The sequence below is a fragment of the Artemia franciscana genome, chromosome 15, assembly GCF_032884065.1.
Source record: "Artemia franciscana chromosome 15, ASM3288406v1, whole genome shotgun sequence".
NCBI classification, from domain to species: Eukaryota; Metazoa; Arthropoda; class Branchiopoda; order Anostraca; family Artemiidae; genus Artemia; species Artemia franciscana.
Genome location: NC_088877.1, coordinates 28,221,821 through 28,245,190, shown reverse-complemented (window position 1 = coordinate 28,245,190; position 23,370 = coordinate 28,221,821). Strand labels below are relative to the sequence as shown.

The following is a 23,370-nucleotide window of genomic DNA, read 5'->3' as shown; positions in this document are numbered from 1 at the left end:
GTTCATGCTTAGCTCAATCATGTGGCTAGGGGGCTAGACTGGGCAGAATCCTTTCCTCCCCGTCTAGTGAACTCTGTATTCATTGAACAATATCAAAAGTAGGTGTAAAGCTAAGTTCTGATAAAATATTATACAAAATATTTCTCAAAATTTTCAGGTTCGTCTTCCCTTTTAGATATCTATTTTAACAAACAACACAGTGGCATTGACTTTTTCAAGAACGATGTGTATCCCTTGTATCTTTTTAACTTATAATTCCCCCTTCCCGGACAATTCCCCCTGCGGGATAAATATTCTCTGGACCCCCCTGCGGAAAATTCCCCCGATGTAAAATGCCCCCTCCGTACGAAAAATACCCATCAGAAATATACCCTCCGTGGAAAGTTCACCCCGTAGTATCACCCCCTGAGAACTTGGGAACCAACAGGGGGCAGGGGGACTATGTCCCCCTGGAAATTTGGGACTATAAAGTAATTATACGGAAACCAAAGGGAAAAGAGTAGAAAAGGGAAAAACCATGGAAAAATGTGTGCTCTCCCATTGTTGGCTGCCTGCCAACAGAACCCCTTAACAAGGAAAATATAAGTTCTTATTTGTGACTGAGTGACCCTTTCCCGGTTTTGCATAAAACAAATTTCTATATGATTTGGTTAGAGTAACAGAAAAAAAAACGAATTCTTCACAGTAATGAATGGTAAGTAAATAATGGTCCTTGTCAATAACGAAAGCATAAAAGCCTAACTGTTGAGAACAGTAAACCAAAGAGTCAGCTTTTTATGGTAATCATAAATATTCATTTATTTATTAGTAATTAGTGCAGTTATTATTGTACAAGAAAGTTCGCAGAAAGTTTAAGTAAAACTAGTAGTTAGGAAATTAGAGATGGATGATTGCTAAAGTATATCTTTAATGCTAGGGTTGGATCGGCTTTCCATTACAGGAAGGAAAGGGGATAGGAGGGATGGTAGGGACTGTATCTAGATTAGTTGCTAAAAGGCTAGAGCATCAGGAAGTTCAGGTTTGGCAAGCTGAGAAGACCACCTTGCCGTCCCTCGGGCTATGTGCGTAGGTCAAGGAGAACTGGGATGAAGAAATTTATCTAAAAATGGGATTGGTTTCTGGAAGATTTGAAATGGGTAATGTATGTAAGGGGGAATTTCATGCCTCTTGAAGAACGTAAGAAATATTTAGGGAGGGACAGATTGAGGGATGGTCTCTAAAGTTGTCCTCTGTGTGGAGAGAGGGATGAGTCTTAGCATCATTTCTTTAGGGGAATGTAAGGGAGTTGAGGGAGTTGCGCTTGGAAATATTTGATAGGGAGGTTGAGGAGAGATTGGAATTCAGAAATTTTGAAAAGTAGGTGTTACTTAAATATAAATATTAATGTAACGTTCGTCTGGGTAGGAATTAGGATTCGTGACGATTTTCTTAAACAATCAGTTTTAGTCTCTTTTCAGTTTATGATTTGTTGCTGCATTCTTGCGCTTGTTTTGTGTATGCCACCCTAACCCAATTGGGTTTTTGTGCGAGTAAATCTATTCGTATATCTATCTATATTGGTTTTGGGTTCACAAAATTAAATTAAAAATATTGAATTAAAAATGCTGATTTGATTTTGTTATATCTTAATTTTAATTTTTTATTTTGAACAAATGACTTTGATAATGCGCTGCATTCAGTCTAAAGGCATTAAATATTTTGATGTTTGATAACCAAGTTCAAAACTGTCGATAATGTTAGTCCAACGCTTCGGTATTCCTCAACAGAACTGAATGCCTGGAGTTTATATCTTGGTGTTTGTAAGTAGGCTATTGTTTTGTGTATTTCTTGTAATTATTTACTTTGTTCATTTTTATATACTTTTACTTTAATTGACATACTTGTTCCATTACCTTTACAAAAATATTTGTCCCTAAGATTCATTAAATAAAAAAAAAAAAAAATTTGTCAACTGAAAGTAAGGAGCAACATTAAAACTTGAAACGAACAGAAATTATTACGTATATGAGGGGGTTGCCCCCTCCTCAACAGATCACTCTTCACACTACAGTTTTTCGACATTTAAAAAAAAAGTTCCTTAATGTTCTAATTAAGCGACCCTTGTTTTTTAGAAGTCGTATTTAAAGAATTGGGATAAAACTCCCTCTCCATGGAAAATTCTCCTCGTGCAAAATCTTCCCAGCAGAAAACTCGTCCTCCCCTCCTCACCTAAAAATGTATACATACTTCCCAATAATAAATACTATACGTAAATAGTGTGCAGATTTTATAACTTAAAAACCTTTCCACGGGGGCTGTAGTGGATTACTTTATCTCTAAAGACATAATTATTGGGCTTGTCAACTATGCTAAATAAAAGCATTAGCCTATATCTTAACATTGGGCAACTTTCACCGCTTACAGCCCTTACCCCGGGGCCGGAAGGGGAGTAATCAAACCTGGAGGCATGGTTATTTGGCTTTGGACTATTTTGAACAAAATGGCTATCTCAAATCTTAGTCGGATGTATTTGATGAAAAAACAGTATAACGGGTGGCTTATTGTTCCCCAACCCCTTTTGACTCTCAAAAGAGCACAAAAATTTTTATTTACAACCAAATAAGCCCCCTTTGAAGTTCATACGATCACCTCTTCCATATGAAGTGCATCCGGGAAAAGATAAAGAAATACATGAATATTAATATATTGAACCCTTACGGCCCTTGAGTATAGGCAACGCTATAGGATTGAACGCCAAAGGATTGCCTCTGACTTTAACAGATGAGTAGAACTTTCGGTTTCCTACTAATAAAAATCCAGAATATCCAGGGCTCGGGGGGATTTTCTTCGGGGGGCATTTTTCGCGGGGGGAGTTTTCTACAGGATATTTTCCCGGGATATTTTCAAGATAAGGTAGATAAGATAGATAAGGTTTCTAGATAAGGTACCATTTGTCTCCCCTTTCCTTCCTAATTAGTGCCTAAAAGTTTCAACTTCAGTCCAAAAGCAGTTCCCAAGATATTGTAGATGATATTTTGGGATGCCTAAAGTGTTATTATATTTACCTATTCCCCTCTGCGAGGCAATATCAACTTGATACCTTCCCCTCAAACACACTCTGTAAGTTCCAACTCGACCCCATGGAGGAGTATAGTTTTCACTCTTCGAAAACTTTTGAAATTTTGACTTGGCAAACGATCCCTAGAAGCTCCTAGCCGATCGGACAACCGAGACAAAATATAACCGCCTTTTCTGTAAAAACAGCTCCGTGAACAACGGGTAATTTACACAATTAAGGTCAATACCCTTTCTTTGCTCCTTTTAACCCAAAGAACGTTATCTCAAATTTTCTATCAATTGCACACCCAACATCAAACAAGTGCTTCTTTTCCCATAAGTCGAATAATAATTAGTCGAAATAATTAGGCATTTATATTGATTGCTGAACCCCCCCCCCCTTTCAGGCTGTGGAGGCCATATAGAGGAGGAGATTTTAGAATTTATAGGGGGAACAAAAAGAACACAAAAAGGGGGTGGGTCGCCTTCCACCCACCTTTGACTCTTAAAAAGCACTAAAGCTTTAAATCTTCAGTCCAAAGAGCCCTTTTAGAGTTTCTACAGCAACTTCTTCCATACAAAGCGGCCAGATGAAAAAAAAATACATACATAAGGCTCTTCACTTAGGCAGTTATAGAGTATTGCCTTTGAAGAGGCCCGTATGAAAAGGACATAACTTGGGGACTAACTTAGTCTTAAAACGGTAAAACAAACTCCTCGAAATTGAAAAAAAATATCCTCCGAGCACGAGGGGGAGAGTAACAGGACACTTTCCAGATGCCAAGAGGTAATGGGGCACGAGGATACCCAGGACCAAGGTAAAGAGACAAATCATCAGGGAGGCAGAATGGTCAAAGGCACGTTGGCAGGCTCCAAGCCATCATTGGAGACAAAAACACCTATAATATGAAAATTAAATCTTTCCTCGTCTCCCTACTTACTCCTCTGGTACTACAATAACTAAAAACATTTAAACATTGTTACCTATTAATATGGTCAATATGAGCCTTTTCTATCCTTTTATCCTTAGCTCTTCGATTTTGGAACCAAATCTTAATCTGAGTTTCGGTAAGGGATAGTGATTTCGCAAGTTCCGCCCTTCTTGGTCTGGTAATATATTCGTTTTGTTGAAATTCGCATTCCAGTTGAAATGTTTGCTCATTTGAAAATGTTGTTCGTTGACGGCGTTGTCTTGGATCTTTTTTGCGCCGTTTTGCCACTAAAAACAGCAATAAACTTGTAATAACGTGTTAATCACAAGTCCATTATAATTTTCCTTCGTAGTTAGTATAATTATAAGCGTAATTTTAGTGCGTGATCTTTGAGAGTCTTCCACAAAAGAGCGACAATTTGATTGAGGCTTTACTTTATGCAGTCCTGAGGACTTTCTCATGTGTAGCAAGGTGATTGGTGGCTTCATTTTGAGTTTAATAAACTGTTAGTTTTCCAGCACTTAATCAGCAGAACTCTTAACAGGTCATACAGAAAACCCTTTGTTTATTTGAAAAGTTAGTATCCAACATAGATTCGATAAATAAGAGCCATTCTTTTTTATTATGCCATTCTTTTTTATTCCTAGTCACTTGACAAACAAAATACAACGTTTACAAAATCTTTGTGGCAATTAACAAGAAACAAGGTAAAATAAAATCAATACTTTGTAGAATATATATCTAGAATTGTGTTTTTCTCGTGGTATAAAAAAAAATGTTTGTGGCACTCATTTTTCAGGCTGTTTGTTTAATTTTTGAATTCAAAGGAATACCGCTATACTGTTAGCAGAACTGATATTTTGCTCGTTATAACATGGTAATTTAATCCAATCGAGCACCTCAATAATGCTTGCTGAAATCATAGTTCAAACTTTTTGTTTTGTTGTTTAATTAACTAAGTGCTGTCGTACTGCTTGCGGAACAGATTATTTTGATCATTTTATTCCAGTATCTTAATTCAACAACATATTACTATGTTGCTAGTAACAATTATGTTCTGAGGCGTTCATTTAATTTATTATCCCAACTGGGTTTTCACAGCTTCTAGCAGACTACAAAAATAAAGTAGCTAGAGAGTATTTTCATATGTTCGAGTCTAAATAACCGTCAAATTGGCGTCCCCTGGGACGCCAACCTGGCCTCCCTGGTTGAGGATGATCCTCAAATCACTGAAGAGGTATAACAGGGAATCGTAGCTACTGCTTACTTAAGGTGATTACTAGAAGATTCCCTCTATTTCGTCCATTACAGGCTTTTTTAGTTTGTGTGGCCAAACTATCCAGAATTCATTAAGTGGTTTTGCCATAACTTCCATAGGTTAGATAAGAGATCTAAATAAACTATAGAAAACTAACAGCAGACACCTACCATCCTGGAAATCGTAAGAAAACTACTAAAATTCTCCATTTTTTTGCCAGAGATAGAGATATTCAGATTTAACGAATCTTACATCATAGAAAGAGTTTTTTTTTTTGATTGAACGTAGCAGAATTTTATTAATAAGGTTTATGTAAGGGCAGACCCTAACCATTTTCTTGTATGCCTTCTTGGAAAACATTAAAAATAAACTCGAAAGAAGTCTCATTGAATAATTTGACAGCGCTTGAAGTTTCCTGTTGGGCTAACTGCGTTGATTGAAATCTTCGTGGACACAGGATGTACATTTTTTATGCTGTCCGTGGATTGATTAGACAGCATTTTGCTTCACAATTAGTAAAAGACTCAAGATTTCATTTGTTCTAAACTAACATTTCGAAAAGTTGACATATCCAAAACCCCCCAATCAATTTATACCAGAATTACTTCTGAAGTTCCCAGTGGTTTTCAGAACAACTTGCTAATGGCCCCTTTGTCTTTGAGACTATCAGCCGACAATAAGAATCGCAAAAAGAAATTTTTGGTATTGACATTCTAGCAATGAATTTTAAATGATATAACTTTTGTTACTTGTTTGCTGAAAAAGCTGTAGGAGATCAGGATCCGTATCAAGATTGACCCGATCACAAAATACGCATCATGTTCAATTTAAAATTCCTGAAACATTGTAACTAGTGTGCGAAATATCAGACCAGTGGGACATTGAAATCTTAAACTGTGTAAGTTATACTCATTTAGCCTAGAAAGACCCATAGAGCTCGTCGCTACAATTGTTAAAAATGATGCGACTAATTTAATAGCGACATTAATTCGGGACTTTGAAGGCCCATTCGACCTATTAAACATGACAACCAGGGAACCTAGCTTCGCTTGGTGAAGTGAAAATTATACTTCAAGCGTGATGGATGTATTTTCCCCCTCCCCTGCTGGAAGTTTTTTCCGCAGAAATACTCTGCCCTTGTACCATGATTCACACAAGAAAAAATCTTTTTACATAATTTTCTTAAATTTAGTTGTACTGACATTCATTTTTTTTACATTACTTTAAGGCATTCATTGCATGATGCTTCTTATTAGAACCGAATGAAAGAGATTCCTAGTGAGATGTACCCGCGGTGCTCGGACTCATCCTTTCTCTAAATGTGCATTGCACTTTTTTGGCGTTAAGAGGAATCTACTCCATTTTGATTTAATGCTATTTTCCTATCTTAAACAATGCTCAATATTTTTCTTGGGAATTGGTATTTTTTTAGTGAGAAATTCCATGTTTATACTCCTAAGCATGGCCAAAAAAGTGTATGAAGTATTTAATCCAAAAATACCATTGGTAATTCGATAAAAATAAACTGCCACACGGACTCTAGTTTCTAAAAAGCTCTATTTCAAGAGGGTAGAAATAAGTGAAAATATGAATGACCTATCGTTTGAAAGAGCTTAGTTACCTAAATTAAACGTACGAACCAGATTTGATTTATGTCATCTGAATTCTTCAAAAGCTTCCATTTTAGCTTTTTTTCGAAAATAGCCTCTGTTTACACCACAAACTTTATTTTGGTCAGATTACACCCTATAAAGCCAATCGTGCTCAGGGGGATTTTAAGAGTTTTTATATGTTATTTTGAACAAGATTTTGACTTTGTTACCAGATAAAAAAAAAATCTTGTGTGTTTCTTTTGTTTTTTCAATGGCTACGTCCAATTTTGTCAAAAACCTTTATCTATCGCAAATTGGACGAACAGGCTGGTTGAATTTGACAGGCCTATTCCTAATGGAAGTCCTTTCCTAATGAAGGAATAGACTTCCTTTGGAAGTCTATTTCTAATGGGGCTGTTTTATTACGGCTTGGCTTGACTGCTTCGTAGACGACTATAGAGATAAAAATGCTGATTTTTTTAGAGATCTAACAGAAGATCTGATAGAAGGGAACCAAGATTTACCCCCCCCCCACCTTCCCATGGCTGGTTAGTCTCCAGTCCCTTTCGACTTATAAAAAAGGACTAGAACTCTCAATTTCTGATGTAAAAAGCACTTTCCAAAGTTTCAAAAATCATGACGGAACCTTATTTTGGGGTTAAATGTTGTTCTTTGCTTTATAATAACAGCGTAGAATAGAACCAGAAATCAAGAAGGATTAAATATCAATTTCACATTCTGATGTGTTTCTTCAAGTTTTTTATCCTCCCCCCCCCTGGAAAAACAACCCACCCAAAACATTTCTGGTTACGGTCCTGGAGATTATACATTGGTTCTACTTCTACCCTCCACTCGTCTCTCCCTTAGAACTATTATGTATCAAACAGTTCGTGCTTTCAGTGAGGAGTGACTCAGCTCAAAAGTAACCAAGACTCTAAAAAATGGAATTTTAACATCAATAAACACATCAAAAGAATTGTCTTATCATGCTGATTCCAAATATATAAGTTTACCAAGAATTTATTATTTATAAGAAGTCATAAAATTTATTTTTACTGTTATCCATCAAAAGTTAAGAGCCAAGGAAAATTTGCATGATTTTTGAAAAAGGGGGTAAACATCCCTTAAAAGTCAAGTAATCTTAATGAAAATACTGCTATCAGATTTGGCGTACCGGAGAACCCTATCGTAAAAGTTTCTAGCTCATATAGAGCAAAATGTAGAATTTTGTATTTTTTTTTTTTTGTATTTTTTGTATTTTTTTTGTCAAAAGAAAGATAACAGTTGAGTGTTTAATTATTTATTTACTTTTATTTTTTTCCTGAGTTGATCATATCAAAATGATTGTCACAGAAGGTCGTCAGATATCGCTTTTTAAGTACCCTGAAATATTGGACGACAACTACCCCCTCCCCCCTTCGGAGGGCTATTTGTTAGAAAAAATGGAAATGGGAGGAGGCCTCTCCCACGACCATTTTTTCCCAAAGTATGCCAATCAAAATTTTTAGATAGTCATTTTGTTCAGCATAGTCGAACTATGTCTTCAGGTGTAGCCTGACCCATCCCTCCCACAGCCCGCCTGTAAGTTATGGAATTTGCCTATTGTATACGTATAGTATTTGTTATAAGGAAGTATACGAACATTTTGGGAGGGAGAACTTAGTGCTTGGTGAGGCTTTCCATAGAGAGAGTTTATGTGGAGAGGTAAATTACTGGGGGCTAGATTTCAAGAATAAATTTTACAGTGGAAAGATTTGACATAATTTCTCAACGAAATCCTTTTTATTTGTCTTACACTCTCTTTGCCAACTAAAATTTTGCATTTGGACATTTTTCTAGGGGCAATTTTCAGCATGTTTGAATTTCCAAAAAAAAAATTCCATGGAAGGGGGGATTTCTTGAGCTATCAGAAAAACGATTAGAAATTTAAGTCTCTTTTAAATGAATTTTTCACGCTGAATCGTTTTAAATAGTTTTTAAAAAACTATTACCAAAGTGTACCAAAAGTGTCGTTTTTAGTGCCATTTGGAACTTGCTAATGGTGGAATTCATAGGAAGGCTATATCATTTCAATGATATTGATATGATCAATATCATTTATATGAGATATTAAAAATCTGTCTAAAATATCTGTGATACTAATACACCCAATAAACATACTCCCATAGTGACACGCGTGATATCGATACACTGGATGACTTTGGGGAGAGGGGGCCCTTAGGGAGGGGAGACTAGTTGTCCTCCAATCTTTTTGGTCACTTAAAAAGGGCACCGGGAAATCGAATTCCTATTAGAATGAGTTATTACACACATTTCTATGATGTTCTGGTCACCCCTAGCCCTGCTAGAAATAAAACATAACAGGACCCATCAGTGCTACCCATGCAAAAAATTGATTTCCCTTGATGTTTATGGTGGGGGACTGTAATTTCCCTGTGAAAGGTTTTCAGGCATGATGATTCCAAAGGTACACTTTTTATTTTGATCTGATGCCTTTTTCGAGGGGTTTCAGACTTTTTTTCGAAATCACCATAAATTTCTTTTCGCAATAAACTTATATTTTTAAGACGAACCGAAATAATAGTCACCATTTTTGAATCAGTGTCAGATGACAATTTTTTTTTCATTTGGTAGTTTGTTTCCTAAGCGCATTTTAAGTTTTGGTTACTATGGGCTGCTGTTCGGCCTTTACTAGGTTGCAGCTACCGTTGCAACCATGATTGCATTATATCAATAGATACAGAGCCATTAACTGGGCAAAGCAAAATATGCAGGCGAAAATTAAGCAAATATTTCGATAAGGACCTCCGCCAAGTCGTCTTCAGTGCTAAAAAAATATGAGAAAGAGGAAAAGAAAAACAACAACAAAATCTAACCTTCTTAAGTGAACTCTACGAGAGGAGAAAAGACACTGAATCAAAAGACAAAAACCAACTTTAGATCAATGGAAGAGAAGTTACCAATTGGATTGAATAAATATTCTTTGCCTTGCAAAATATTTTCCTGTCTACAATTTCAATTTTCATTAGATATGCAGACAGGCTTTCTTAAATTAGACTGGGCAAAAATATTGATAGTCTTTTAATATAAAGTTGTTGTAAATTGGGCTTAAAGAAATATCTTCCGTGTCTTTATTTATAGCCGAATTTCTGTTTATATGTTGTTGTTTTTTTATCTCAATTGCCTCTTTAAAACATTGTGGTAGGCCATTTACGGTAGATATTAAAGTTGCTTCTTCAAAGAGAACGAAATGGTCAGGATTTTTGTTTATATGCTGGGCCAGAGCTGAATGAATTTGTCATTTTTATTTCCAAATCTCAGGGATTTATCTATTGAAATTTGGTGTTCATGCAATCGTGCCCCTAGTTGTTGATGGGTCCTGCCAATGTAAAATTTTCCACATGAACACGGGACTCTGTAGACACCACTACCTAGTATAGGGTCCGTTTTATCCTTTCCCGAGTTGAAAAAATGTTCAACTTTTTGCTCAGTTTTAAAAGAAGTAAAAGTTAGTAAAAGTTTTGTTCTCAATTTCCAGTGTAACTGAATCAGGGTAGACTGGCTCCCTATTTTCCTGTTTTACCTTTTTTAATCATTTATCTATTATATTTTCAGTGAGATTGATTGGGTCGCCATTGCAGAATAGAATATCTTTTGCGCAATCTAACTCGGATTTTACATGATCACGTGAACATATTTTTAGAACCCTGTCGACTAAATTACTACCCCTCTTTTTTACACAAGAGGATGATTTGACGAGACATGTAGATACCGATCATTATGAGTTGGCTTTCTGTATACAGAAAATTCAAGGCTAGGAGTATTTTTTATAGTCCAGGAGCCTTGAACATAAATTTTTGGAGCCTCCCCTTTGTGTTTTTCTGCGTAGTGTTCTCCAATGTCCTGTATTTACTGTTTGATTTGTATGTATACGCTCATGAATGTTTGTTCATATCTGTACGTTCCCCCGGTATATTTCTTGTCAAATCAAGTAAATTTTCTTCTGCTAATTACTCTGTATTGTATGAGTCTATTGTGGTGAAGAAAAAATTTTGAAACCGACTTGAGTGTTAGAATCTCTTCTATCGTTTACTTCCCACGTAAACAATTTCTTAGATCGAGAATTGGGAAAACAAACATAAAATCACTGCTTATCCTTTTGTCTTTGGTCCAACTAGTTAGATTTAGTTTGGGTGTTTTTTTTTAAGCTGGCTAGCATGGGCATTGCTAGATGGTTTTCCTGGGAATATAGGGGCAGTCCGCGAGCTGAGGAGGACAAATTTCTCCTTACTATGTCACAACTAAGCTTTCAATTTGAAAATTTTGATTCACTTTTGAAGATTTATTTGAAAGGTAATGAGTTTTCTAGGGGAAAACTATCCCTGGTATGCTGCATTGTGCTAGTCTTGGAAATCTTCTCGGGATTTGCTACATAGCTTTAAGCCTGGAGAAGACCTCCAAATAGTCGATAGTTGACGTCTCCCCTCAAAATCTTTCTATCAAAGTTCCATTACCTGCAATCAATAAACGATTGCAGTTAGAAGATTGATTATAGCAATTCCGTACCTGAAGGGAAGTATCGTATCTATATCAGATTAAATAGGGTTAAATTATCGCCCCCACACTTAATCGGAAGTGAATCAAGTAACAGCTGTTTTGCTTCTCGTAATAGGATCTATTAACTAGTACCTGATAAGATTAGGAAACGAAACAGATTTCTCAAGGAAGCGAATTGACCACAATTTTTTCCCTGATCAAACGATCTCAATAAAGCTTCTAATTTGTCACTGAATAATTGGGGTCAGAAGCTGCTAACAAGTTTGTTGAATCAGTTTCAGATTTTGGGACTAATTCAATTATACCAGCATTCTTCTTAATTCAAATGGGATTATTTCAATTAGCCCAGCATTCTTAACCCAGCATGTAAGCCAGGCGCAATTTAAGCTAAAGATTGTTATGGTTCCGAAAGATTTAGTGTATGCACATGTAGTACATGTCCTGAAGTTGGAAGCACCTCTATGAGATTAAGATAAAAAAAAACAAGTTTTTTTAACTGAAAGTAAGAAGCGACATTAAAACTTAAAACGAACAGAAATTACTTTGTATATGAAAGGGGCTGCTCCCTCCTCAACGCCCCGCTCTTTACGCTAAAGTTTGACTCTTTCTCTCAACTCTACTTTTTAAAACAGTAAAAAACTTTAGCGTAAAAAGCGGGGAGTTGATGAGGGAGCAGTCCCTTTCATATACGAAGTAATTTCTATTCACTTTAAGTTTTAATGCCGCTCCATTCTTTCAGTTAAAAAAAAATTGTTTTTTTTATTTAATTTCTGAACGTTTTTGAAATAATACATGTTTTGATTTTGGCTCTCTGCAGAAGAATAGTTAAAACAAAATTTGCATATTTTTTTTTTTTTTAGCTAAATGGCTCTCTCATAGTTCTGATCGAACGAATTTGAGAAAAAAGGAGCGGGAGAGGAGGCCTAGTTGTCCTCCAATTTTTCGGTTTCTTAAAAAAGCAACTAGAACTTTTAATTTTTTACGAATGTTTTTATTAGTAAAAGATATGCGTAACTTTCAAATTAGCTTACGTAACGAACTTCTATATTTGCATGTTTTTATTACGTATATGACGGGTTCACCCCCTCGTCAGTACCTCGCTCTTTACACTAAAGCTTAAATTTTGTCCCAATTCCTTAAGACGACCCCTGAATCATAAAGGCCGTAGAATAAATAGTTGAAATTACTAAAGATACTTTAGCGTAAAGAGCAGGTATTAGGAGGAGGTGAACCCCTCATATGCGTAATAACTTCTTTTCGTTTTAAGTTTTGCTGCTGCTCCTTACTTTCAGTTGAAAAAACTTTTTCATATTTATTTTTTCATTTTTTTAAATAATTCTAGAAAATCCTGCGCTCCCTTCACGGAAATTTTCTTCCCCCATGACAAATCCCTCCGTGAAAAAGTCCCCTAGCATGTCCCCCTCTTCTCAACACCTCCCCCAATCAAAAAATTCCCCTGAAAACGTCTGTACAATAGTCAAAAGTGATTAGAGAGCAGCCATCCTCACCCAGCCCCATTATCTCCTAATGTAAATCAAATCGAAATTTTGAGATAGTCATTTTGTTTAGTATAGTTTGAAGATTCAGTAATTATGTCCTTGAAGATTACAACCCCTCCTCCACAGCCCTCAGGGCAAAGGTTGTAAGTTATGCCCGGAGGCACGTAAGGCTCTTATGAGATAACCTAGAGATAACTTGTAAGTTTCTTATAAAGGTTTGGTTGCATAAGCTTTACAGGAGGCTTATTAAACTGAAAATTGAAAGTTCTAGTTCCCTTTTAAGAGTCAAAAGTGATAGAGGGCAGCTCTATGCAAGAACTCCACTATACAAGTTTCAAGCTCCTATCTACAAAAATGTGGATATTCGTATTTTTTGCCAGAAGACCGATCGCGGGTGCGTGTTTATTTGTTGTTGTTTTTTTCTTTCTTTTTCCCAGGGGTGATCGTATCGACCCAGTGGTCCTAGAATGTTGCAAGAGGGCTCATTCTAACGGGAATTAAAATTTCTAGGGCCCTTTTAAAGTGACCAAAAAAATTGGAGGGTACCTAGGCACCCTCCCAAGCACATTTCCCCCCAAAGTTACCAGATCAAAATTCTGAGATAGCCATTTTATTCAACATAGTCGAAAAACCTAATAACTATGCATTTGGGGACGACTTACTCCCCCACAGTCCCCGTGGGAGGGGCTGCAAGTTACAAACTTTGACCAGTGTTTCCATATAGTAATGGTTATTGAGAAGTGTACAGACGGGATTTTTTTTTGGTTTAGGGAGGGGAGAAGTTGAGGCAGGGGGGTTACGTGGGAGGATGTTTCCATGGAGGAATTTGTCATGGGGGAAGACAATTCCAATGAATGGGGTGCAGGATTTTCTAACGTTACTTAAAAAATAAACAATGAAAAAATAAATATAAAAAGTTTTTTCAACTGAAAGTAAGGAGCAGCATTAAAACTTAAAATGGAAAAAAATTATTACGCATATGAAGGGTTCACCTCCCCGTAACACCTCGCTCTTTACGCTAAAGTATTTTTAGTAATTTCAACTATTTATTCTACGGCCTTTATGATTCAGGGGTCATTCTTAAGGAATTGAGGCAAAATTTCAGCTTTAGTGTAAAGAGTGAGGTATTGACGTGGGAGTGAACCCCCTCATATACATCCTAAAAACATACGAATGTAGAAGTTCGTTACATAAATTAATTCGTAAGCTACGCATATTTTTTACTAAAGAAAACGTTTGTAAAAAAATAAAAGTTCTAGTTGCATTTTTAAGTAATCAAAAAATTGGAGGACAACTAGGCCTCCTCCCCGCTCCTTTTTTTCAGAATCTTCCGATTAAAACTATGAGAAAGTCATTTAGCTAAAATAAAATTAATATGCAAATTTTGTTTTAATTATTTATGTTCGGGGAGCCAAAATCAAAACATGCATTAATTCAAAAACGTTCAGAAAGTAAATAAAAAAAACAAGTTTTTTTTAACTGAAAGTAAGGCGCGACGTTAAAACTTAAAACGAACAGAAATTGCTCCGTATATGAAAGGGGCTTTTCCTCCTCAACGCCCCGCTCTTTACGCTAAAGTGTTTTACTGTTTTAAAAAGCAGTTAAGAGAAAGAGTCAAACTTCAGCGTAAAAAGCGGGGTGTTGAGGAGGAAAAGCCCCTTTCATATAGGGAGTAATTTCTGTTCGTTTTAAGTTTTAATGTCGCTCCTTGCTTTCATTTAAAAAAATCTTGTTTATTTTATTTAATTCAATTTGAATCAGATATGAGGACATATGGAGTTCGAGGGGGGAAACAAAAATCTTGGAAACTGGAAATCTTGGAAAACGCTTAAAGTGGAGAGATCGAGAATAAACTTGATGGGAAGAATAAGTACAAGTTTTAGATACGTGATTGACATAATTGTAATGGATTCACTCTCTTTGGGAGAGTTGGGGAGGATTTCCAGTGCTTTGGCGAGTTCAGTGCTTCTGGACGTGCTAGGACGACGAAAATTGGTAGGAGTGTCAGGGACCTACACAAATTGACTTGATAACAGTCGTATCCTTGATTCGACCATCTGGGCGGCTGGAGGGAGAGGAAAAATTTAAAAAATGAGGTATTTTTAACTTACTGGGTGATCGGATCTTAATAAAATTTGATATTTAGAAGGGTCTCTTGTCTCAGAGCTCTCCTTTTCAATCCCGACCTTATCTGCTAATATTGGGTGAGTTTGAGGGGGAGACGGAAAATCTTTGAAAACACTTAGAGTGGAGAGATCGGGATGAAACTTAGTGGGAATAATAAGCGCAAGTCCTAGATACGTGATTGAAATTACCGGAATAAATCTTTTCTCTTTGGGGGAGTTGGGGAGGGGGGTTACTTTGGAAAAACTAGAAAAATTGAGGTATTTTTAACTTAAGAACGGGTTGTCGGATCTTAATGATATTTAATGTTTAGAAGGAAATCATGTCCCAGAACCCCTATTTTAAATATCGATCAGATCTGATGACATTGGGGGAGTTAGAGGGGGAAACCGGAAACACTGAAAAAAGCTTTGAGTGGAGAGATCAGGATGAAACTTGGTTGGTAGAATAAGCAAATGTCGTAGATACGTGATTGACGTAACCTGAATGGATCCGCTCTGTTTGAGGGAGCTAGGGGGGATGTCCAGTGCTTTGGCAATATTTAAAAGGAACTTGTGTCTCTGAGCCCCTATTTTAAATCCCGACCGGCATTAAGCCTCTGATTTTCCTTTTAAATCAATCTATTGATTCTTAGAATTTTGCTAGAGCTCATACCATATGACCTCTTAGCCCTTGTTTTTTCAATTAGGTGCAAATTGTGTTCTTGTCTTGAGAAGGGATGGGAATTTTAAGCCCTACTCATGTTAATCATTGATCGTTTTGAGTTTGATTCGGTTTTCTATTGTAATTTCTGTCCCTTTTGAGTTTCATAAATCCATTGATGGTTTTTTGGTCGTTTTATCCCTGGAAGATTATTTAACTTCATTTCTGTTCATCTATGGCTTAATGGAACTCTTACTTTTCTTTGAAAAGCTTGTTCTATGCGAAAGTTTTTTTTTTATTAATAACCGTAAATGTGGGTAAACTTATAATTCAAATATAGAATTCGTCAGTACGGAGAATATCCAAATAAAAATTCAGATTTATTGAACTTTTGACCACCGTCAATTTTGCAACATTGCCCTCTGCTCAGATTTCTGACTTCAATCTTTCCAAATTTAGATTTGTTTTAAAATTCACTCTTTCAAATGGGCAATCCTTTGCCTCTTATAATGAGAAATTTATTTCTGTCATCCGGCTTAAGGACGTTTAAAATTTGTATAACTTTTATGCTTTCTACTTATACACATTGTTTCGTTTTTATCTTTTCACCTTCTTATAACCGAGAATTGGTGTCTTCAATTCATTACATTGGCGGTTTTACTAAGAACAAGTGGTTGGACATCTTAAATCCTGTCTAGATCCGTTTTAGCATATTTTACTTACTCGTATATTAAATTTGTGATATATCTAGCCTATTTTGGTCTAATCTACTGGCATAATCTAAACGCATATAGAATATGTTTATAAAAAAAAATCGTCCATTAAGATTTGCTATCCTTAACGACGAACTGACTAAAGATGTCATCCATGCATATTTCTGTGAAATACCTGTAGATTTCACCCACCAATTTTTAGGCCGTTTTATTGGTTCTTGTTTCAAATTTGTTTTAACTCAATGAACCTAGAATTTAAAAACAGGGTTTTCGAACCGTGTCCCTTTCTTCTGTTTATGGGATAGGAATCGAAAAAACTATTAAAATGGTTATCAATTCAGAATTATAAAAATTTAATAAATTGGCTCAATCCAGGCCGTAGAACGTTTAGATAGAAATATGATATTTTTATGGACTGGGTTCAAATGAAGAAAGCTTTAATGTTTTAAAATATTGAAAACTTTAGGTGTTTTATGATCAGATCCTTATGTACTAATAGCAAGACCGTGTTCAACATGGTATTCCCGGTTTGACACCCCCCCCCCCTTCAAAAATAAAATAAATAAGTAACAAAAATGTTACTCGGGATTTTAAACACATTTTTGTCGTGAATCATAAAGTCAAATTGTCAAATCCCCTGAGCCCCCTCCCCCGAAAAAAAAATCTTGGATAAACCCTTGACTTACAGTAAGAATTTATGAACTCCGAAGTAATGTTTTCAAGCGGTATAGGGCTGTTAAGCTATTTAGACTCTGCTCCCATTGAAATTCACACCAGTTCTTTAAAGCTACCTAATTTTTCATTCGTTCTTTATAGCCATCAAATAAAAAACGCTTAGCCAGAGTCGACCCAGCTCTAAATGGGTACCTGAAGAAATCTGGGGAAGGTAAACAGGAAGGGTGTGTGAAAGCACAGGATGGCTGGCCCCCAACCCCCCATTGCACTTCCTGGCTGAAGGGCCAAGAAACGGAGATCAGCACCGCCGGTAGAGACTGTAAAGTCTAATGCCGTATCCTTTACCTTTTTTTTTTTTTTACCTAAAGAGTTGTGAAAAAGAGTCAAACTAAAGCGTATCTCAGAATTTTGATAAGATGATTTTGGGGAAAAAGGGTCGTGGATCTTTCTGGTCAATCGGAGACGGCACTGGAACTTTTAATTTCTGGTCAAATGAGCCCTCTCCCGATCTTCTAAGATAACTTCTTTGTTACAAATTTATACACAGATTCATCTTGCTGAGTGTGTTTAGAACAAAGCACATAACCTGGAGCTTAATTGGGGGCTCTCCATCTCTAGGGCGGGGGAATAGGGTTTGAATTTACTAATAGAAAAACTAATTGTATGAAAAATACATGAATTAACATAATAAATCGTAAAAATCTTTATATATTTTTGGGGCTATACTCCCAGCCATATACTTGTAACATGATCATACCTCTATGTACTAATAACAAGACCCTGTCCAATATGGTGTACCTGGTTTGACCCCCCCCCTAAAAATAAAATAAACAAGTAACAAAAATGCATATAAATACATTTTTCTGTGAATCATAAAGTTTGTTTTTGTTACATCACCTGACTCCCCCCTCCCCCCAAAAAAAAAAAATACTGGATAAACCCTAGACTAACAGCAAGAATTTATGAACCCAAAAGTAATGTTGTCAAGCGGTATAGGGCTGTTAAGGTATTTAGATTCTAGTCCTACTGAAATTCACTCTAGTGCTTTAAAGCTACCTAATTTTTCGTTCTTTCTTTATAGCCATCAAATAAAAACACACAAGTTTTTCTCAACTGAAAGTAAGGATCAACATTAAAACTGAAATCGAACAGAAAATATTCTGTATATGAAAAGAGCTGTCCCCTCCTCAGTATCCCGCTCTTTACTCTAAAGTTTTTATTTACCACTTTAAGACAATTCTTATTTTAATTAAACGGCCTTTATATTTAGGAGTCGTCCTTAAAGAGTTATGAAAGAGTCAAACTAAAGAGCAAAGAACGGGGTATTGAAGAGAGGATAGTTCCTTTCTAGTACAAAATAATTGTTGCATGTTTTAACTTTTAATGTTGCTCCTTACATTCAGCAAAAAAAGCTTGTTTCTTTTTTTGTTTAGTTTCTGAATGTTTTTCAAATAATGGCAGGAAATCCCCTTCTCCCTATTTAAATTTCTCCTGGAAAATCCCCCCGGGTAAATATCCTCCCTAAGGAAAGTTCTCCGGATGGACAATAATCGCTGCAAAAAATCCCCCTCCAAAAAGCAAGCCTTCCTCCAGGGAATATGGAGGGTCATGTCATCCTCAAGGTATAGTTATCAGAATTTTCAACTATACTGAATCAGAGACTATCTCAAAATTTTGATAAGATGATTTTGAGGAAAAGGGGTCGTGGATCTTTCTGGTCAATTAAAAAAGGCACCAGAACTTCTGATTTCTGATTAAGTGAGCCCTCTCTCGATCTTCTAAGATAGTTTTTTTTGTTACAATAGTCCCACGGAAAACCAACAAACAAATAAACACTCATCTATGATCTTTCTTCTGGCCAAAAATGCAAAATTCTATATTTTGTATATAGGAGCTTGAAACTTCTACAGTAAGGTTCTATGATATTCTGAATCTGATGGTGTAATTTTCAATAAAATAACTTGACTTTTTGTGGGTGCTTTCCTTTTTTATTATTTTTTTTTTTGAAAATTGGGCAAAGTATCTAAGGTTATCAAAACTCTGTTTCTTTGAGTTTTGGTTATTATTGAGCCGTGTCGCTTCTTACTTACAGTTTGTTACCACAAACTGTTTGAAACACATTAATACTTATTTTTCCTGAACGGGAAGTGGGTATGCCCAACACTATCTTTCTCTTTTGATGTATTTAATGCTATAACTTTTTTTTTTTTTTTTTTTTTTTTTTTTTTTTTTTTTTTTTTTTTTTTTTTTTTTTTTTTTAGCTCGGTTACTATTGATTCGCGCCGTTCCTTACTACATTTCCTTACTATTAAATGTTTGACAATTCAAATGTCTGCTTATTTCTGCTTATTTGCTTATTTGGATATATCTGCTTATTTGGAATTATAATGTCACTCTTGATTTTCAAATGATATCAGCTTATTTTCCTATTGATAGAAACCTAAAAGTAAGCAAATATGCCAAACATTTCCGTGAATCTTCCCCTGAAATATCGTCCTAGCCGATACGTTTCTGAAATTCCCATAGTAAGCAATTCAGTCACGCAATTGACAAAAAAGTCAACAATCTTTAAAATGTAAATTAAAAAAAATAAATAGCAAATTAAATTTTCAATCATAATTATTAAAAAAAGGCCATTTTAACACCCTATGGCAGTTCAAACTGGTTAACAATCAATGCCCTATCAAGAATTTAGTTGTTGGGGTGTGGGGGGTTACGACAAATTTTCTTTTAGAAACACATCAAAAGTCGGTTTGTATGTATTTTATTACATTTTAAAGATTCTGACAAATATATCCTAGCCTCAAAGGCTATTTAAAACGGACTCAAAAATGCCAGAATATCTGGGCCTAATTTTGGTTTACTTCAACCGCAATCGATATTTATTTAAATTTTTCAGCAGAAGCATCAACTAATCATTGGAGGCCTTGACCTGGGGCTTCACAGCACTTAAGCTGTCCAGAATTAAAATTCATTCCTTAGACTGTGATTTGGTTTCATACGGATAAATTTACCTTTTGTTCTTTATGAGATATAAAGCTGCGATCGTAAATCAACTGTTTTTAGATGGCTATTTTAAAGTATAGGTATAATGATTTGACTGTTGCAAATTAAAATTGCCTCCAACTTCCCCCCAAAGACATTTAAACTATTTTTAAAAATGTTGGAAACGTTTATGAAGAGCCTCAATATTAATTAACAGCATACATTAAGATACTAATTCACAAAAAAAAATCACTCGCTGTAACTGACCAGTGATGGCACGATGATATCAATATAAAAATCTTAGACGTGTATATAGAGGGTAGGGTGCAGGGATATCCCCAATTCTTTTTTTAAGGACATATGATATATGAAGTGTAAAATTTTGTACTATTTAGAAAAAAAAATGTAATTTAAGTTATAAATCACTTCAAAACCTTCGCGCCTCTTTGGAGAGATGTAAACCTGAAATTGCCCCCTCCCCCATTTCCTATGAAAATTTCACGTCATCTTCATAGTCTTGAAATGATTGTACTTGATTAAAATGATTAGTCTTGAAATTATGGTAGCTCTGACTTACGGAAAGCAGCTAAAGCAGCGGAATACCTCATTTCGGGTATTGTCAATCTTTGACTAACGCTTAAATTTAATGGTATTTCTTCCGAACCGCTTGGCTGTGAGTGACAACTCTGCCATGGTACGAAGCTTGATTCTTTTGTTCCTTGATCATCTTTCTTGTCTACATCACTATATAACTTCGCAAAAAACTCCGAGGGAGTCATTTTCCTTTTACTTTCACTGTTGTCAGTCATTCTTAACTGATCAAGATCTTTTTTGAAAGAAAACTGTGATTAGGTAATGAATTGTCCAAATTTGAAATTGGAGGGATCAGTTGTTTTATTCTCTTTCTGCTCTAATTGGTAGAAATTAGCCCAATGAAATTGAAGCTTGCAAGAGGGATACTTCTCTCATTGGTTGCTGTGAAGGACCAGGGAGATAGCAGTGCAAATGTTATATATTACGTTACAAATAAGAGGAAGAGGAAGTTGTAAAGGAAATTGAGCATTAGTGGCCTTTAAATGAGCAATCTGTTTACAGCTATTGCTTGATTTACAAAGTTTTACACTAGCTATGCAAGGGGTTAAGAACAAGTACGCATGAACTTGTTACGAGAGGGATCCCTTCCACCACTACATGGTGGAAGGGATGGTGGTAATTCATCAGCAGAATGGATGTTATAAAATAACCAAACAAATTTATGTACATATGGAAAGGTGGAGACAGGGCCGTATCTATGAATTTTTTTCGGGCGGGCGGGGTGGGTCGGATTTACAAAAGGATTTTTGGCAAGTTTTTTTTTTACAAGGAACTTTAAGAAACGCATCTAAAGTTTGTTTATAATAATTCATTACGCTTTACTAGTCGGAAGAACATTAGGGGGGGGGGGGCTCAAACCCCCGCCCCCAAGGTACGGTCTTGGGTGGAGGATCAACACTACGAGATTTTTCCTGGACATACGCTTAGTCAGTTCATCCAACCCTGACGCTAATAACTGTTTAAATCACCTGACAAAGCAGAAGAGTATCCCCAGATTTGGGCGTAATAAAGTATTAATATAGTCTTGTCCATAAAAAAAAGCCAAATATTTGGACACAACTCTGAACTGAATCCCGACTATACCCATGAAACCAAAGTGGGAGCGATTTGACCCCCCCTGCACATTTTTCTCTGAATTAAAGTTTAAACTCAAAATAAGGTTAATTCTTTGATCGATGAAAAAAAAAGCTTGTTTCTGATTCGAGTAAAAACAAGCTATGTGCAAAGCAAGTCAAGTCTTGTCCCGGTGTAAAAAGAATTTCGACTCAGGCTGTGGAGTTCTGGTGGCGGTGGCCTAAAACAACCTATGCGCTTTCTTATTTTGACTGACTTGGTGCAAAGAGCCCTGGCTCGGAACGAAAACCATCTAAGTCGAGACGTGACTTGGTGCAAACACGAGCTAAATCCAAATCGCCCTTATTCCTCTCCTTCTGATAACTTTTAGCACAGAGGTGGGCAGCTATTACCTCATTTTAATCGTAAACATATACTGGTTTTCACCTTTTCTAAGTAGAAACACCCTACTTTCACGACCAACTTTTCAACAGATATATGGGTATGTTACACATCTTGTTTAAGTCAAAATCATACAAGGATTATCAATTTCTTTACCTTAAGAGTAAAATTGAGCTACTGGCACCCCTGATACCCCATACCCACTTGTAAAGTCTTTAGCGGAAAGGTAGGCCTGTTCTGCCACTTTTTAAAATCAGATTCATGCTGTAATTTCTAATCTATACTACTGTATTCTGGCAACAATGTAGGCTTTTATCCCCCCCCCCCCCAACACTGCACCCACAGATTCGGCTTTGTAGCAAAAGGACAAACAAAATTAAGCTCATGGCACCTTGTCAAAGCGGAATCACAAAAGGATTTTGATTTACAAAAGAACAGAGTGGACCCATGGCCCCTCAGAAACGTGGCCTCTCCCATTTTTTAAAGGTAAGTTTTGGACTTGCTTTCAAGCATTAAATAAAATGACATTTTTGACATGCTAGGCATCTGGTCAAAAAGATCATTAGCTATCCGTTTAGTTTGGCCACTTGAATGCTTTGATTGTAGTAGTGTCACTCTAAAAAAAAAAAAAAAAAAAAAAAAAAAAAAAAAAAAAAAAAAAAAAAAAAAAAAAAAAAAAATACTTTTGTCTCACCAGACGCTAGACACTCAGGACCATAAAGCACATATACAATATCAAAGGTGTATCTAGAATATCAAGAGAAATTCTTTTCATGTTGCAGATACACCTTTGTGATAAGCAGAATGCCCATTGTGTCTTTTGATTTATTATAGCATGCCCCTCAACATTCACTTTATCGAAATTTCGCTGTAATACCCTTACACTCTAGTTGAGGAAATCTAGAATAAAACATTCCAAAACATTTTTTCCTAATGATAAATCTTGCATGTAAAATAAGTCAAATCGCGTAATTTATAATCCCTGCCCTGGAGGCTGTTGGGGACTTTGCATTCTTGGGGGCATAGTTACTAGGCCGTTTACCTGTTGTGAAAAAAATCACTTTCCCTAAATTTTCCAAATCCAATCACTGATAAGGAAAAGGAGAATATAAAAAGGGGGAGAGGGCTAGCTGCCTTTCGATAGCTCCTCAAACCTGAAATTATTGAAAAGTCAAGTAACTACAAAGGTGAAGCCTTTTGAATTCCACAACCCCCATAGGGGGCATACTATTGGAGCTACTTGTCCCTCAAGAAGTTATTGTGCACACATGGGTATTACACAATAGTGTATTGCGCATGTAATGGCAT

General features: G+C 36.0%; 1 protein-coding gene across 1 annotated transcript in view; it reads right to left on the bottom strand.

The window, feature by feature from the left end:
• Nucleotides 1-20,832, bottom strand: part of LOC136036623 (homeobox protein rough-like) — a 34,264-nt gene extending 13,432 nt beyond the window's left edge. The window contains exons 1-2 of the mRNA XM_065718927.1: nucleotides 20,591-20,832; nucleotides 4,021-4,255 (exon numbers count right to left, since the gene is read on the bottom strand). Of these exons, the coding sequence (XP_065574999.1) occupies nucleotides 4,021-4,255; nucleotides 20,591-20,822 (467 nt within the window). The 5' untranslated portion in view covers nucleotides 20,823-20,832. The remainder of the gene's footprint in view (nucleotides 1-4,020; nucleotides 4,256-20,590) is intronic.
• Between the last annotated feature and the right edge of the window lie 2,538 nt (nucleotides 20,833-23,370).